This window comes from Uloborus diversus, chromosome 1 (assembly GCF_026930045.1).
Source record: "Uloborus diversus isolate 005 chromosome 1, Udiv.v.3.1, whole genome shotgun sequence".
NCBI classification, from domain to species: Eukaryota; Metazoa; Arthropoda; class Arachnida; order Araneae; family Uloboridae; genus Uloborus; species Uloborus diversus.
The window spans coordinates 189581516-189600388 of record NC_072731.1 but is presented as its reverse complement, the minus strand read 5'-3'; the positions used below and the strand labels follow the sequence as shown (position 1 = coordinate 189600388).

The following is an 18873-nucleotide window of genomic DNA, read 5'->3' as shown; positions in this document are numbered from 1 at the left end:
AATCTAAATAAATATAACTTGAAGCACTTTTCTAACAAAAAGTTTTTAATTACATAATTACTTTATTGAATGTAATATTACTGCTTACAAAAAAATTCTGGTATAAAAATATTATTTTTTAAAATATTCTAGCTAAATTCTTTGCATGAAATTTTTTTTTCGTTCTGTATAAGGATAATAATGGTAATAAAATTTGCATGTTATTTGTATTTGATCTAGCAATAAACACTAAATACATAACAAAATGTAATTGCAAAAATTTTTATTATCTTAAAAATAACAAAATTCTTGTACTTCACTTCTTTCTAAACCGAAAGTTTTTTGAGCAAGAAAAACAATGCATGTTTGAGATCTCGAGTCATTAAAGTTCCAGCACTTTAATCTCAATAGTTAAATCTGTTGGTTGTTAACAGCAATTTAAATTTTAATTTTGTTGTTAGCTTAGAAGATTTTAGTTACTTTTCAAATTTCAAACTAATGTTAAAATCACTTATTGGGAGTGTGTATGTCCAGGCCTTCATCGAAACAATCATCCTCCTCAAAGGTCAACACTGTGGTCCATTATTTGAGAGCTTGTACCACGGGGAAAACTGCTACTTTTGGAGCAAGAGCTGCTGGTGGGGGTGGTTCTACCACATAGGTGGCATCAGCTGCATTATGGCTGCCCAAACCTGGTTCGTTACTTCGAATGATGGCTCTGTATCCATTGGCATCGGCTTTGTATTCCACTCTTCTGTAAACCTTGAGAGGATCCAAGTAGCCATAGCTCCCTTGCACGAGTCCTGATCCATCCGAGGATTCTCGTCGGTGTTGGGTCATTCCGAATCCATCTCCAAATTCATAACCAAACTCGTAAGGTTTTGGAGATTCCAGCAGGATTTGGTTGCTGAGGAACGGGACAGGCTCAGCCAAGGCGAGGGCAACGAAGCCCATGAAGAAGATGATTGCTACTGATGGAAGACTCATGTTGCCAGTGCAGATGCTGGAGTTGAGGGAACCAGTGACACGGGATGGCTGGCACTGGCTTTTTATATATGTGAGAATTGATTGTTATTAAAATATTCTTCTCGCTCTTCGGCTGTTTTAAGGCGTGGCCCGCAATCTTTCGAAGAACTACTTTGCATTCTAAGAAACTTCACGCATTTCTGCGTGAAGGTTGATATGCTCGAAGTCTTTCATTTAGTCTGTTATGCATTTGTCTGCCTTATCAGTGAAGAATAGAACTTCATGAGTGGAACGCTTCCCTTCCAAGATTTCATTTAAATACATCATGCACATTCTAGTGACGCATTCCATCCATATGAATAACATTTTTTACTGGTAGAATGTTTTTTTTAAAGGAAAGTTCACTTAGTAAGAATTTCAATAAAATATTGAACTCCTATTTTTAATATATTGGAGAACGTTAAAACATTTCCCAATTTATTAACTAAGAATATCCCATTGATCTGGAGTAAATAAAAGGAATTAGCAGTGTCTCAAGGTACAAATGTCCCAAGGTACAAGACTCTCCCCTATCGAAATTGGAAAGTAGGGTAGTGAGATGGGGGAAAATTTCTGTCGGTCTGTCTGTCTGTCCCCCCGAATAAATTTGAGTGAATAGTCCGATTCGAAGAATTTTTTTTTGTTCGAAAGATCTCGGCGAGGACATCTCATTCCCATATTTCCCTTCTTGGTTTAAACAATTTTTCATTCAATTTTGAACAGTTTTAAAAAGTTTTTTTAGTTTACAGTTTTTTTAGTTTAGCTCCCGCCTACGGGGAAATTCAAGGCAAAAATAAATCCTGAACTTAGAGGTGAAGTGGCTTCAAATAAACTTTGTAGGAAAAAGCTTTTGATGAAGAACATTGTATCAAAATATCATTTTGATTTGAACAACTTTCCGTTCAATTTTGAACAGTTCAAATCTCTAAACATTGGCGCGGCTACAGGGAAACTGGAAGTCAATATAGATTCCGAACTTAAAATCGGATTTACTTCAAACAAATTTTGTTGAAAATACCTCTCGACGACCTATTCCCGACTTCGACTCCGAGAATTTTGGGGCTTGAATTAAAAACTTTCGGCTCTCGAATCTGACTCTTTCATCCCCAAATCTAATTTACTCTCACTCGGACTCCGCAGCCATGGTTTTTACTGTGAAATAATTATCTCTTATATAATAAAAACTGAGCGTATCTATGTATCTATGTATGTTCAAGCTTCTTCTCCCGAACAACAGTGAACTGACCATCGAACCAGGTATCGATAGATTAGTAATCTACCCGTCTTCATGTTTTGCTATTTAACATATTCCTCCGGTAATAATTAGTGGAGATATAAATTAAAAACTATTAATTATGAAGCTTGGATTTCGACATAAAATCCCTTTTTTTTCGAAGGCTTTCCTCCATTCAAATTATTATTCAGAGCTTCATCTCAACTTTCCGCAACAACGCTTTTATTAAAATGTATAGGGTGAAGAAAATCATTGAGATAAAAGATCTGTTGCCACTTTTTTTTCTCGAATATGAACAGGTAAAATTCTTGTTTTTGTTTTGAGGCTTTTCCTGTAATCAGGGGGTTTAAAAGGTTTATTTTTTGGAGGTTTTCCGCAATCTGCCGCAAAATTTCACTGACTTTTTTTTGGTTCAAGCCTGAGTGTTGAACTCGCGTCATTAGAAATAACTTTTATTTTCGAGCTGGACCGTGCAAAGCCGGGCGACGCAGCTAGTTTTTAATATTATTTTTTTGTATTTTCACTGTAAAGATTTACTTTATGTATTCAGTTTTTGACGGAGAAATTCGGAGTACTTGATGTTTCTACATAAAGATATGCGCAGACGATTGTAGGGTAACAACCCCAGTAAATGGCACCTAAAGAGTTTGCCCTTAAACTTACCTCTGTTTTCATTTCTTTTAACAGAAATATTTATTTGTAAATATTTTTTATCAAAGAATGCACATCTGTGCATCTATTTAGTTCACTCAAAGCAAAAATATTTGAAAAGATATTTTTATAAAAATATATGTATAAAAAGTTACCAAAATCACCAGTAATTAGCACCTGATAACTCAGTGTATGACACCTTGTGATCTCGTAATTGGCACAATAGAACTGGAAAGCCACTTTAATTTTCACTTTCAGATTACATACAAATTCCATCATCATAAGAAACACAATTAATGTTAATTTAAAGTAGGCAATTTTACATAAATTAATGTTAAATCATACATCTTGATGTTGAAAATGTATTTTAGGGAAATAAAAATTTAGAATGTTGCATGGAAAAAAATATCGAGATTATTGCTGTTTCATCAGACGGTATGCAGTTTTGATTTTACGACTTATAGTCACATAAAAAGGAACATTAACCCGATGATTCAAAGGGACCATAAAAAATGGGACAATGCTCTACAGTCGCAATATGTGATTGTGATGACCAAACATATTTTTTTTTTTCTTTTAAAAATGTAACAGTAGATTCTGGAGGATTCGAATCAATTGTAGAACCGATATAATATTGTTGCTGCAAAAGTATCAGAAATCAAACTGGTTACACATTGCACAACACATTAGGGACTATGAGTACATGTGCCAAACTGACTAGCAAAACTGACGCACCACTAAATAGCATCCATCATTCCTCCAAAAACCCAAAAAGAGACACAAATTTACTTCTACCCACTGAAAGTAACATCTTTCAACTAGACAAAGCTTTTGACAACCAAAATTTAAAATATATTTTAAGTCAAATTCTAATGACTTCATGTGCATGCTTCCCTTAAGCCAGAGAAGAAGTTTTTGCAACAAAAATGTTTGATTTGACACAAGCCAATATTGGTTTTCTTTCCTATGCACTGCTAACATTTAGTAACCTGAATTGAAGTGATAATCTTCAAAGTAAATGTACATTCAGTTGGTATATATCCTTCTATTTTTAAAAAATGGATATCAATCTTAATATGATTCATTTATTTTGATCCATTTAACACCACTGCATGAACCACATTGAAAATACTTTAGGTTACGATATATGGTATGGTCCCAAAAAGGGAGACTTGGCGCTTAATGGAGATAACATACATATCCCTGCTACTTTTTTGATACTTGAATAATATCTGACTAGATCCAGTTAGAAAACCCTAAAATCATCTTTATGTAGTTAATAAAGTTATTTATTGGTACTTTAAGTACATATTTAACATATTCAAGCTTTAAAATATAGAACTTGAAAGTGTTCATGAGGCCCGGATCTATAAATGTTGCCCCCCTCCCCCCCTTACAAAAAATATGTGGAGACCAGCTCCAGAGACCAGCAGTACATATTTACAACGTTAATAAGTCTTAGTGTTAGTCATTTTCATTTTTTTTCTTCAAATTCTTGAGCCGTTGGGCCCCTTAGGGACGTGCTCCTCCTCTCCCCCCCCCCAGGGCCTGGTTTTCATTCCTTTTTCTTATACATTTGTGTACGAAACGTTACTTTTCTCACACAATTTAATATCTTTTAGCGGAAAGCTTTAAGTTTTCCATATACGAAAAGAGATGTGGTAGGTCTCTTCAGCTAACCACGTCGAGGATCGAGTAACGGTAAATGACAATCACTCGAAGCACTAGACTCGTATAAAACGGAACTAAGGTATGTTTGGGCTACCTAACGGTGTATTTGTTTCATCATAAGCTAGGTTTTTTTTACAGACTACCGTTTTGGTTGCTTCACAACATGTTTGAGGAAAGGATTTACATCAATCATCATAATTGTTTCAGAGATTAATGACCTGCATGCTTTAAAAGTTGAGGAATTAGCAGTGGTTCTAGCTTCACCGATATTATTCCAACAAATTACAATAAACTAAAATTGCAAATTGAGACAGTTAGTGCATTATTTGTGATCGATTAATCTTTTTTTCTTCTCAACTATCCGAAAAGAATCTGGCGGTTCACAAACAAGTGATACGCTAAAATAGATTATTTCCATATTGTTTGAGGCTTGTGGCATAGTCAAAAATGCAATAACAGAATTTTTGAAAAAATACTAAGCACTTTTCATAATGCACTCAAAAGGATAAAATAACTTTTCTCGGTCAGAAAGGACAGTTTCAGTATTCCTATAGTTTTCAATTATTCCAAGAAAATGATACCACAAACGAAGAAAAGTGCGGCGCAAGTCACGTGGAGAATTTCTTATAATCTAGCTTTCAATCATAAATTTGAGTGTTGAAACACTCAATAATAATTTTTTTAAACGGGAAAGTTTAGTTTCCTCCATGCTAAACATTACCAAAACACATTATCAAATTATCGTGCCGTGGCGCGAGTTTCATTGTTGAAACACGCGGGTTACTCGATCATCGGCTATTATGTATGTGAGGATGAGCTTTCATTTTTTTTTCTTTTTGAAAGCGTTTAAAGATTTTTTTAGGCCTCGACTCTCCCTATTTTAAAGATGTGTTTTTAGAAGAAAAATGCCTAGATTGGTTCACTGCCTCAAATGGGCTTCAAGCAGATTCTTTTTGATTACAAGGGATCCCGATATCTTAACAATTCACCAAAAGGATTTGTTTACTTTCTGTTAAAACATTAAAATACTAAGCAGCATAATTAAATATACGTATGTAAGAATTTATTGACAATACGAAATAACACTTTAGTATCAGCACCTAATCTCCACTATATTATTGCTATTTTTGCTAAATTAAAAATCTGATGTGGACACCACACTACTTCCTTTTAAATCTATTAAATGAAGCATGTTTTTTGAATAACTAAAAAAAATCAAAGAAACATTTTAAATCCCCTCCCCCTCTTCCAGTTTTTCGCGAACCGTTGCAAAAAAGCGTTTTAGAGATTGGTTTTCCCAGTATTGACAATTTTAACGAGGTTCAATGGATAACTCCCTAATACAGTCAAATTCGCTTATAACGATTCCCGATTTAACAAGAACCCGGATTTGGCGGATCAGGACGGTTTGATTGTTACAATATTACTTCTATGGGAGCAAAATTCGCTTTTAACGAGTAAATCTGGTTTAAAGCGCAATATTTTGAGGCTCAAAAATTTTCCATTAACTTTCCGCTTAGTTTAAACTTTCTTGCAAAAATTCCTTTAACAATCTAAAGTAAACCGAAAGTTTGTTTTTATTCGGAGAACAAGTGATGATGTATTTTTGTTTTCATTTGAGGAATAGAGAAGGAAGAGGAGAATTTCAAGCCGAGGGTGCAAATGACAATGTTTTTCGGGCCACGAGTATTTCTCGAATTAAGTAACGTAAGAGGTGATAATGAGCCATTCATTAATTACGTAAGATGATTTGGGCAATTTTTGGCTCCCCTCCCCCCATGTAAGGGTACGTAAGATTTTTTTCAAACCCCCTCCCCCCTGTTCTTATGTAAGATTCTATTTCGTTTTTTTCAAATAATAAAATAACGAATCTTAAATCACTGGAATCGTTATTAAATTCACTATTATTAAATTAAACCATTTTGGGTAAAGAAATATTTACTAAAAAGTTGGAATCTAGACAATGTTTTTTCGTTATTATTTAGTATATGATGCGATACTAATTAAAAATAAAACATGCCATACATAGTGCGATTCTTTTTAATATTTTACGTTATTCATTCTTGGTTAAAAAAAAAAAAACAACTCATCCTAAAACATTTTTTCTTTCCAGACGCAAATGAAACATGATCGCTGCTAAACCACCTGACCGCGCGATTTCTAATATGAAATATCAACATGGAAATATTACGTAAGAATGAGTTCGATACCCCTCCCCCCCCCCAGTAAGAGAATGTAGAGATTTTTCCAACCCTCTCCCCCTCGGAACCCTTACGTAGTTAATGAATGGCCACTAAGACAGCGAAGCAAAACAACCAAATTCTTTGCTACTGCGTTCAAAAATAATGAATGAAAAGAAAAAAGCAAAAGTGTATGCGTTTTTAGAATTTTTCGCACGAACTCGTTTTTTACGAGCACTCGGTTATAACGAGCAAATACCGTGGCCCCTTGAAGTTAATTATTCGCAATTTCGACTGTATCGCCAATAGCGTCAAATTGAAACCTAATTCGAAAAAAAGAAAAAAAAAAAAATCCGCCAAATTTGCCTCCAACTTGGCGATCAAAAGCTTAGCGAGATGTCGCCAAGTGTTTGCCAAATTATAACATTACTTGAGTTGGCATTGAAATTAGCAATGACTTTCCCAAAAAAGGTGTAAAAAATCCCTTTTGGTACATCCGAATGCAACCAAAATTGGAGATGCACAACTAGACCCCACTACCCACTGAGGGTCTACTTGCCAAATTTTAACTTTCTGTAACAGTTATGCGAGATACGTACGTACACACATACATACGTATATACAGACGTTAAAAGAAAACTCATGGTAATTAACTTGGCGATCGTCAAAATGGATATTTCGGGCGTCCATACGTTCTTAGACATATATACGCGTGCGATTGGCTTGAAAAAAAAAAAAAAAAAAACACTCAACATTCAGTCGGAGATGAGTAAAATGGAAGTTGAAGCCGAAATTTGTGGGAAAGCATTTTCGTTAATACAATAATTTATTTGTTATGTACATAGACTAATAATAAGAGTAGACCGAGCTTTCTCATTCTTGCTGATGAAGAAAATTGGTTCATAGATGTATCATGTGACTAGTGGAAGAGATTGGCGAAGACTTTGCCAGCATGGTTGCTAGATGGCAGCATTATCTACAGTTTGGCACTCGACATGTATTTTACGACAATGTGTTTTCATTAAAAAAAACTTCCAGGTGCAGAGATTCAACTGTTTTTCTTTTAGTTATGCATTATTTTGACATTAGTAATAGTTTTTGATCAGTTTTCGGTAACTTTTATTTCATTTGGAGCTGTCAGCGTTGGCGTGAACGAAATGGCGTAAACGTTTTGCGTTAACGCAAAAATGTACTAATCGGTATCTTAAATTGAAACTGTAGGTAAAAATCTTACCTTTTGCTGATTCTTCTTGGTCGCTTGCATCTTTTATTGCTTAGAGAGTTATTGAAACTGACTAAAGAAAATGCACAATACTATCTAAACGAAAAACTCACTATATTAACAAAATATTTACAACTTAGAATAACAAATTTACAAATCGGACTCCATAAAAGATCATTCTTCCGTGTTCCATAAATTCTATTTATTTTATTTCGCGCTGGCGTTGATCGTCTGCTACGATTAACGCCCGCTGTTGCTAGGATATCCACCGGTCACATGGTTTGGTTTATGAGCAGCAAAAGGGTTGCCATAGTTCGGTCTACTCTTACAGGGTGGCGACAGGAACTGTGAAAATAGGTTCCCTGACTTTTCCCTGATTTCCCTGCTTAAGTTCACCAAATTTCCCTGATTTACGTTACCAATGATAATGGTTTCTTTCTTTGCTCTACTTGAAATCTATAGTATGTTTCTATAAATTGCAGTATTTTAAACATTTTAAGTTGTTTAAAGTTGTTGAACTAGAGATATATTTTAAAAAGATGCTACTTTTTTAACGAAATGGTAAAAAAAAACATATCAAGTCAATTTTTTTGGGGAAAAAAAATACAAAACAGTATATTAATTTTTTCTACATGGAAAAATAATAGAAAATTTAAAAAAAAAAAAAAAACTTTACTTCCAAAATAATTATTAGCATAAGAATTTTAAGAAACAATTAAATTCACTCTTAAAGACATATGTGTATTTATGGTAGAACTGAAAAGTAATTGAAATTATTTTGAACTAAATTTTCAAACAGTATAATGATTGTTGCAAGAATAACAAGTAATAGTGAAAGAATAGAAGTAATGTAGTTATTCTTATATAACTAATTGACGTATTTATGCAAAACAGACGAAACCTTTTGACATCTATTCATAGGGAGCTTTTCTCTAATCAAGAACATGGGTTTTAATAAATGAATACAGCATTTTAACAATTAAAAAAAATAAAGATATTTACTTAAGTACACAAGTTAACTCTATTTCAAATGATTTCAGTATGTAACGAAAAAAATCTTAGATTGCTTTTGTCAAAAATAACTTTGAAATGCAAGAAAAAAAAGCAATTAGTTAATTTCAAAATATATAAAAGGAGAATACAACTTGGTTATAAAATAAAAGAATCATTTAAGTCTGAAGAAAAGAAAGCCTCTATAATCTGCGGCTACAGCAAATAGTATAACGGCAAAAAGTTTTTTTTAATTGAAAGTTCAATTTTAGCAATTAAATTAAAAACGCGAAGAAGTAATAACTTTTAAGCTTTCATCAGTATTAGTTCAAAAACCAGATTTCTTCTTGAAATCATGATTGCAGTACGCTAATCACTTTGAGACAATGGAATAAAGGCAAAGGAGCTAAGGCATTAATGAAGGCTTCCTCTTAGCCTGTATGTTTGTTTATTTTACGTCTCATTGAAAGCCTGAAAGGAAATTTCAAGCTAGGTAAAATAAACAATCTAACAGACACAGAAGCAATCTTAGGAAATTCAACCTGTAATTAATAAGTAAGATGCAAAAATATGCGGCAATGTATAATCGCACTTCATTAATTTTACTTTTTTTTTTTTTTTTTGAACAGATAATTGGCGAAAAATGCGTAGGGAATTAAAATACTTAGTTTTGTAAAGCAAAAAAAAATTTCTTCATAAAATCAATTTTCCCTGATTTTTTGTTATTTTTTCGAAATTCCCTGATATTTCCCTGACTTTTCCCTGATTAATAAAGTTCCCTGACTTTTCCCTGATCTCCCTGATTTCCCTGATCTGTCGCCACCCTGTCTTATTATTAGTCTATGGTTATGTACAGTGGAAATACCTAGTAGAAGTTGAAGTTATTTTTACATTGCAGGAGAATTCACAAACGATAAATGCTTAAATGTCTGCAAGGCTTCGGCGTGTCAATTTAACGACCAACACTGTTTTTGACGCAGGGTCGTGCAGGAAAGTCGGAAGGCTTCTTTGTACGTTACATTAATCATTTAGCAAATTGATCTTTTGAAAAAAATACTACGCGAAAATTGATTTGAGCATGGACAGTCAGCATTTTTATCACAACTATAGACCTTAATGCTTCTGTCCCTTTTGAGTTTCTAAAATCTATCATGAAAAAGAATTTCACGCTCTCGTAGCGCATTTTTCTTGCGGTCCTTAAAATAAGTATCCTTAATATTTGGAAAATATTGTTCAACTAATAGCACCCCCGAAAGCAGAATTAACGCATCTAAAAAAATTAAAAAAAAAAAAAAAAAACTAATTATATTTATATAAAAAATCTAAGTTTAATAGAAAAATAGCAAAGGTTAATTACACAACTGGTACACTGTGGCGTATAAACGATGCAAACAATAATGAAAACTCCCTATAATTTCATAGTTTAGAGATAATTTTTCAAACTTAAAGCATACTCTGTTGCATGTAATATATAGACAGCCGGGTTGTCACATCCAGAGACTGCAGTTTTGTCATTATTGTGGACTTATCAGTCTGGAATAGTGGGTAACCGAAATGGAGGTAGATATTATCTCATTGAGAGTGCTAACAAAAGTGGTAGATAAATTAAATTTATCTCACCAGCGAGAGTTTGCCGCAATGTTGCGATTCAATTCTTAAATTAAAGGCAATGCTTGCATATTAAGCAGTAAGTTACCGCCCTTAGCAAGGGCTAATGAAAAAAATAATAAATACATGACGAATAAAAGATATTTTTAATTAACTTTTTAATTTCTAAAAGTTAGTTCAAATTTGTGCAACTCACATTGCAGCATCTTGAAGGAAGAAAAGGCTGGATAATCTTATAATAAAGCTCAAAGTCTCTCTGTCTGGATGTCTGTAGGATGTCTGTGACGCGCATAGCGCACAGACCGTTCGGACGATTTTCATGAAATTTGGCACAAAGTTAGTTTGTAGCACGGGGGTGTGCACCTCGAAGCGATTTTTCGAAAATTCTATTTTTTCTTTTTCTATTTCAGTTTTAAGAACACTTTCCGAAGCAAAATTATCATAAGATGGACAGGTGAATTACGACATTATCATGACGTGGAAAGGGAGAGCGAATGAACATAGCCAATTGGCGAGAAATTCGTCATCCATTATTTGTAAATATACAGGCGAACCGAATGACCTTTTAATTTTCAACTACGGGCAACGCCGTGCGGGTACCACTATTTGTAAATAAATGTGGAGAAGAAAAGTAGAAGTTATATCAGTGAAATATTTGAGTTCATCAATAGAAGCAATGGAAGGGGTTGTTACGAATTTTTCCAAAAATTTGTTGCAAAGGGCGTGTACTCAATGCAATTTTTTTTTCTAAAAACAGCCAAAAACTGCGCGCACTGATATCTAAAAACATTCATTTTGAAAAGCCAGGTGGCAATTGACTCCTCCCCCTCAACACTTTTAAATCACTAAAAGGAGAGTAAGCTAGTAACCAGAGTAGCAAAGTATCTGCTAGTCCCAAAACCCAAACCTACATGCTTATGGCCGTAAAAATGTTTTTAAGAATGATACCTGAATGAATAAATATATTTTTCATCTTCAAAAAACTTTGCAGTTCTGTTACCATAATTTATTTCACATTGAAACCGAATGGGCTGGTTTTCTTTGAATTTCAAGGGTGCAATCATTAAAATTTTTCTGATGCAAGAAGTGTTTATTATGTACATTGTGTCGAAAATTTTGATGTAAACAACTATCAAACATCAACTGCACTGTGTCGTAAGAGTGATAACCCTACAATAATTAGATGAAGGGAAAAATGTCCATATTATTCTTAATCTTTTGAAATGAAAAATTAACATATTATTTCTTAATGTTTAATCTTGGCTCATTTCTGTTTCAAATTTATTCATACAGAGTCACACACACAAACAGCACTTCACTTATGATTTTTAATTGAAATCCGTTTAAAATTTTCTGTAATTTATATGGTACTGTACATTAAAATAATAATTAATATTTGAAACCTTTCCCTCCTATTTCTAAAGCATTGACAAGAAATAAATCAATCTGAATTCAGCTATCGTGGAAAATGTAAAAGCTATTCATTTTTGCTGTTCAGTGAGAATAGCAATAATAATAAAATATGTTCATGATGTTAACAAAAGATCTTGATGCTCGAAAAATTCATTTTTTTCTTCTATTTTGTGATTGTGTTTACAGTTATAATTGTACTAATATTTATGTTAATTCAAAAGGAATGCATTCGATTACTTCTTGAATTCCAATGCTAAATCTCATAAAATCAATAAACTTAATTAAACATATAGTAACTTGACTGCAGTGGTAGAAGTGCTGTTTATTATGAAATATGAATAGGTAATCAATTTATGCAGAATCAGGAATATTTCGGAACATGTGCCATTAAAACGAAATAAGTTTCATAGATTTCCATGATTTATGATGTATATATTCATGCTAAATTGGGATCAAAATTCTGAGAAGCTGTTTATTGCATATTGTAACACTTAGTCATTATGGATAATGTTTCGCAATATGTTATTATTTTAGCACATTCAATTTTTCTGTTATGATTAAATTATAATATGTTATTGAAATTTTGCTGCAATTTGCATTTGATCCGAACTGTATAAAAATTGTGTTTAGTTTCGCCTTTTAATAAATAATAATTTTGTGCTCGGTGAAAACAAGTGTTCTCCCTCTTAAACATTCATTTACCTGTTGTCAAAAATCAATTTCACATGATAGGAAATTATCGATTTCGATTCCATTTAGAAATTTCAGGACATATTTGCTCAGGTAAGATCGAACTTCTATGCGGCTCTTACAAAAACCAGTAAGTGATTTTACAAGATTCACGATTTTCTTTCAATTTGGAAATATCTAAGAGCAAAAGAAACACCAGTTTCACTTGAACGCAGAAAAATAGTTTTCAAAGTTGAAATATAAACAAATAAATCTAATCCAAAAACTCGTTCAAAATTTTATTGTTAATTTTTCGTGTTATGTCACATTTATACATAACTTTTTGTGTATTAAAAGAAATATTTCAGTATTAATACTTTAGTGTGTTTTGATAAATTATATTAGGTAATATTATACCTTATTCTCTTAGCGGATTCAGAGTTTTCCTAATATTTAAACGGCTTTATCAATAGTTAAGGATCGGCATGCGTTTAGATCTTCACAAAAGATCCCTAAACAAAACAGTTTAGCTGGACTACTTTAACATATTGATCTTTTATAGTGGTTGTGTGAACAATTGAATTCACGTTTTACAAATTAATGGTTTTCATCGGCGTAATCTTCTTTTCCATGGGAACATGGAACGCATGAAGTTATTTTAGAGCTGGAACAATTGGTGCTAATACAGCTACTTTAGGCAGTAAAGCAGCAGGTGGTGGTGGTTGGACGAGATAGGCAGCATCTGCAGCATTGTGGCTACTCAAACCAGGTTCGTTGCTGTGGATGGTAGCTTTGAATCCGTCAGCGTCAGCTTTATATTCAACCTTTCGGACAACTCCTAGAGGGTCCAAGTAGCTGTAGCTGCCTTGCACACTACCAGAACCATCGGCTGACTCTTGTCTTTGTTGAGTCATCCCCAATCCGTCTCCAAAATCATAGCCGAATTCATAAGGTTTTGGTGATTCCAACAAGACCTGATTGCTGAGGAAGGGTGAGACTAACACTGGTTCAGCAGCAGAAAGAGCGATAATTGCCATGGAAAAGGCGATTAACACAGATAAGAATGCCATTGCAGCTTTTTGGATCTGAAATGTGAGTGTGGTATAAGGATTTAAGAGATGATGCTTTTATACTTGTCTGTGACCTTATTCAAGAATTCTTGTTACTACATTAATTCATATTTGGGTGTGTCAACTTAATTTTCTTATTCTTCACGTTCCAACTGTTTCTAATGAAGTTTCGTTCTGAATTTCTTTTACGCCAACCTTAACTGTTATTCAAATTGTTCTTTTGACGCGTTTGAAACATACTTCATACATCCCCATAATTTAAGGTAATGCATTTTCTAGTCACACGCATTCTGATGCTTCAAACTAGGGATTGCAATACCGGACAAAAATACAATACCAGTATTCGGTATTTTAAAAACGCAATACCGGAATTTGATTTTTTTAAGTGAATAAAAGCATACTTGTTTCACTGCCGTGTTTAATAATTTTTATAGAAACATTGCGAGAAATACAAGAATACGAACAATAATATTATGAACAAATATAAAATGACAATTAAAATATGTTTGTCAAATCTTAATAATTAACGCAAACCAACGATACGAGTACTTTATGACATTTGCATAATAAAGCACTGAAAAAAATAGAAATGAACAATTAAAGTATTTCAATAATATGAAAGAACAAAACGTACAGAATCATGAAGAAAAGTTAATCGTAGAAAAAAAAAATTGTGTTGTGATGCCTGTAATAAAAGTATCCATTGAAGAAGAAAAAACTTTCTTTACAGCTTATTTTTAAAATGATATCTCAAGCAGCAAAGAGCGTCTATGGAGCTGTCATTTAGTCTGGAGCGTATTTTTATGCATAAAGTTCCAGCAGCTGAAAATGCACGTTCGGAGTCGACACTGGTTGGTGGTAAAGTTAGCAATGCGCAATAAGTAGCATCTAAAAACTTAATTGAATGTATCTTCTGATGGTTTTGGAAATATCAGTTTTCGATATTATGATAGTATTGCTTGTGGAAACTTTTTAATTTATGGCTAGCTATAACTTTTCCTGCAGAGACAATTCTTTTTCCACTTGAATATCATTTTCAACAATTTGCTCTTGTTCAGGAAAATTTGGTGCTTGCTTTTCAAATCCTTGTTGATGGAAATTTATGATGAACTTGGTAACATTTGACCGCGTTAGTTTCCTTTCTTCTTTTGCAGTTTCTTTTTTAAATTCATTAAAATTATGCAAATATCTCAAAATATCTTCTACTTCAGTATAATTACATCTGTGTTTCTGAAATTTCAGGTTCGAAAAATTATCGGGCCCCCAAGCCTCTCCTCTCACAACTGTACCAAAGATAGTCTAAAACTGCCCTTTTAAAACGAAAATTTCGAGAAATTTCCGAGACTTAGAAAACTCCTGTATTCAATTTTGAGATTCTTTAAGAATTCAATTTCGAAACATTTCCGGAGGAGGGTCTCCAAATCTCTTCTCCCCCAAAGATTGTCTGAAACTGCGTTTTTAGTACTACAATATCGAAATTTTTCAATAGAGATCCCCGACCCTTCCCCTCCCAATATAATCGAAGATAATCTGCACGCTTTTTCTTCTACAGTTTCAACTTCGAAAAATTACCGGGCGAAGTAGGGGTAGTAGTTTTACACCTGAGCTTAGGGACGATTTTGTGTAATCGCCCAGGCTGTTTTAATGGTCCAGTCCGGCCCTGAGAGCCTCCCTGTACATTTTGGGTGCAATATTATGGAATGACTACAAATTTGTGTAATGAGCAGTTTCTAATAAAATTAATAGAGAATCTGAAGGAACTGATCCTGTAGTTGTAAAATATTCCACGATTTAACTGTGTGCTTTTTCCAAAATTTTGTTCAAGTTAAACTTTTTTGGATAATTGGAATGGCTCTGGGACATTTGTACTGTCTTTGAATACTTCAGAACGCTTGTGTGCTAGAGCAATATGGTTATATTTGTTGACTTCTCAACATCAGAGTGCCCCAAAAGAAACGGTTTTCCAAAGCGTGTAATGAGCGAACCTCAATAACGAGTTGCTCCGCACGTTTGAACTTGAGGGCATTGAAAAAAAAAAAAAAAAAAAACAAGAGAAACAGATTGAAACTTTATCTGAACCGCCATCGAAGAAAGAAAATTTCAACAGAGCGTGATCGTTGATAGAGAAGATGTGGATCAACTTGTTCTTCTTTTTCTGTTTTTGTCTCTCACATTCAAAATATTTCCTTCCAGAAAAGTGCCTAGGTCCAGTTCATTTGTATTCAGCTTTTTATTTTATTTTTCAGTTCAGGAAAAATGGAATAGCTCTTGGATTCGTACTCTTTCTTTACGCAGTTAGTGGATGTGATGCCACACATTCACAAGTCTGGCTATGAAAAACAAAACTGTGCGGTGTTTTTCAAACGAACCGGTGTTGGGTTGACCCGCCTACCATAGCTTTCCTTCCTGAATTGAGCCATGAAGCCATAGCCGAAGCTGCAGAGATGGAGATGGTTGCTCTGTATGGAAATGAGGCATCCACAGATACCCTGCGACGTTATTCAGTTCCACCTGCTCGTCAAAGTAGCATGTAATGCAAATGTGAACCGTCTTTGTTAGTCTTTAACCAAAAGAGAAGCTTCATTCCATTCGTATGCAAGTACCACCAAATAAACAAATGGCTGGCAGAGGATAAGCTTGCCTCACATTGGAGTTGGTCGGAAATCAACATAAATTTTGAGATTAGTTCGTAACCAATCACAATATTAAAAGATCTGGTTTTAGCTGCTCAGCTTTGCGCAATCTGCCATTTGAAAACACTCCCCACAACATCCTTTCACTTCTAATCGACAAAAACGGAAAAAAAGTAATAATAAAATGAAAAAAATCGGCTTATCACTACCTTATTTTATTCAGTTCATGAGTACGATCATACCCATTGAAGAAACTTTAGAAACCAACCCATTAAGTGTAGTTAATTTTCGAAATATGTTTTGATGATAAAACTTACATGTAAATACAGTTTCACCCTCTTGAAATCATTCTGTTTTCTTTCTTTTGTTCAGATCTTCCTTATTCTAATAGGAAGTATTTTGTTTTGTAAGTTTCTGTTCAAAAATATTTTCTATCCGGAATAAGACTCGTAAGGCAACTTTCAATCGAAAAACGACATACGGCCGAAAATTACTCAATGTGAAAGGTATAGATACGTAGGAGAAGGAATGTTTGTGTTACCTGCATAAAGCAGTCAACTATTGGCTTTTTTTTACAGCTGCCGTGTCTTGCAAACACACACAACTCAAAAACACACTTTAGAGTCTTATTATATCATTCTTTACTCCCTTTTTAGAATAGGACATTCCATATTTTCTTGAGAAGTGTTTTGTCTCACTTTTTAAAAAATCGAATATTACGATTATTTGTTTGCTTTGAAATTGTAAAAGAACTGATGAATATACAGACTTTGTTTTTGGCTTAAATGAAAGTCAATTAAGTTTACTGTAACAGCATATCCAGTTTTTTCCTTGTAGAGAAGGACTTTATGTCAACATTTGACCTGAAATGTGATCGAAGCATATTTTTTTCAATTTTCGCAATAAATGGCCAATGTTTAAAGTACGTTAGCTCCTAAGCTATCAGTCAAACAGAGCGCCATTTGAGCTTAAATTGTTCAACATTTAATGCACTACAAAACGGGTATTCACATTTATTATTAAAAGTTTTATGCTTTACGAGTTAGAAAGGAAAAATTTAAAAAGTCGCAGTTTTTCGCGAATTACACAGCGAGCACAGATTTTTGAAAACTGCAAACTTAGATTTACACTTCCCTAACTGGCCTAAACAACATATTAAAAAATCAGAATTACATCGCACTTTACGATTTTAATGGCTAATATGACTGGACTATAAGGAAATGCGCATGGAAAAGGACGATGAGTGCATAAGATTATAAAATATTATTCTGTATCTAAACACATATGTAAACGGAGATGACTTGTAATTTCAGATCTTTCAAGTCGCATTTTTCAGTTAAAAAAAAAACTTCCTTTTTGCTACAAAGGTTTTAATATTTTAAATTGTATTACTTCAAATGTTCGTTTTTCTAAGAGTCAGTAAATAAATATTAAATTTACACTGAAAAAATATTTTGTTTATGTAATGTATTTGTACTACTGAAAAATGAAATTATGCTGGAAGGCAAAACAAATTAGGATAAAGGATCTGATAGGCTAAAGTAATTTAACAGAAGAAACAATTAATACATGAGATAAGTATAAAAATGCTTTTTATTAAATCAATTATGTATTTTGTTTTAAAATATCAGTATTTACTAGATCTCAATATAAAATTTTTTTAAATTTTCTGAAAATCCTTTTTGAATGCTTTTAGTAATTGGTATACTATTTGACTGTTGGAGCTTATGTTATTATTAACTTTTAAACGAAAACGTAGTAACGAAGATACAGTTCTTAACAGCTATATTTAGGCAAAAATTGAGCAACAGTTTTGGAGTCCAATTTTCACTGTCATGGAATTCAAAGTCTTCATCCGGAGAGTCTTCTTTCTCTTGGAAACTTGGCACATGTGGAAATCATTTCAAAGCTGGAACGAATGGCTTAAACACGGCTACTTTAGGCAGTAAAGTTGCGGGTGGTGGTGGTTCAACTAGGTAAGTAGCATCGGCGGCATTGTGGCTGCTTAAACCGGGTTCGTTGCTGTGGATGGTAGCTTTGAATCCATCGGCGTCAGCTTTATACTCAACCTTTCGCACAACTCCAAGAGGATCCAAGTAGCTGTAGCTGCCAAGCACACGACCAGAACCATCGGCTGACTCTCGTCTTTGTTGAGTCATCCCCAATCCATCACCGAAGTCGTACCCAAATTCATAGGGTTTTGGCGATTCCAAAAAGACTTGATTGCTGAGGAAAGGTGAGACTAACTCTGGCTCAGCAGTAGAAAGAGCGATGATTCCCAAGAGGAAGACGACTGACACAGATAAGAATGCCATTTCAACTTTTTGGATATGATGTGTGTGAGTAGAGATTCGAGAAAATGTGCTTTTATATATCCCAAATTTCACCTAGTAAAGAATTTAGCTATTGCATTTATTCATAACTTGGGCGTGCCTAAAAGGTTTCTTTCTCATCTCTTCTTTTATGTGTTGCTAATGAAATTGTATGCTGAATCGCATTTACATTATTATTTCCATCTGAAAAACAATATTTTGTATGCATTTTTTTG

At 33.6% G+C, this 18873-nt stretch overlaps 1 protein-coding gene across 1 annotated transcript; it reads right to left on the bottom strand.

Moving 5' to 3' along the window:
* Positions 1-245: 245 nt before the first annotated feature.
* Positions 246-13705, bottom strand: LOC129217825 (cuticle protein-like). Its single transcript, XM_054852169.1, has 2 exons — positions 13288-13705; positions 246-1020 (listed from the first exon to the last, which is right to left on the bottom strand). Exons 1-2 carry the CDS (start codon positions 13690-13692, stop codon positions 562-564), a joined length of 864 nt encoding a protein of 287 aa, XP_054708144.1. The 5' UTR covers positions 13693-13705; the 3' UTR covers positions 246-561.
* Positions 13706-18873: the final 5168 nt, after the last annotated feature.

Excerpts from the sequence above, each read along its gene's own strand:
- LOC129217825 (XM_054852169.1), bottom strand. The coding sequence starts at position 13,692 with ATGGCATTCTTATCTGTGTTAATCGCCTTTTCCATGGCAATTATCGCT. Across the intron at positions 1,021-13,287 it reads TATTAGCACCAATTGTTCCA|TGCCAGCCATCCCGTGTCAC; the intron begins GCTCTAAAATAA and ends ATAAAAAGCCAG.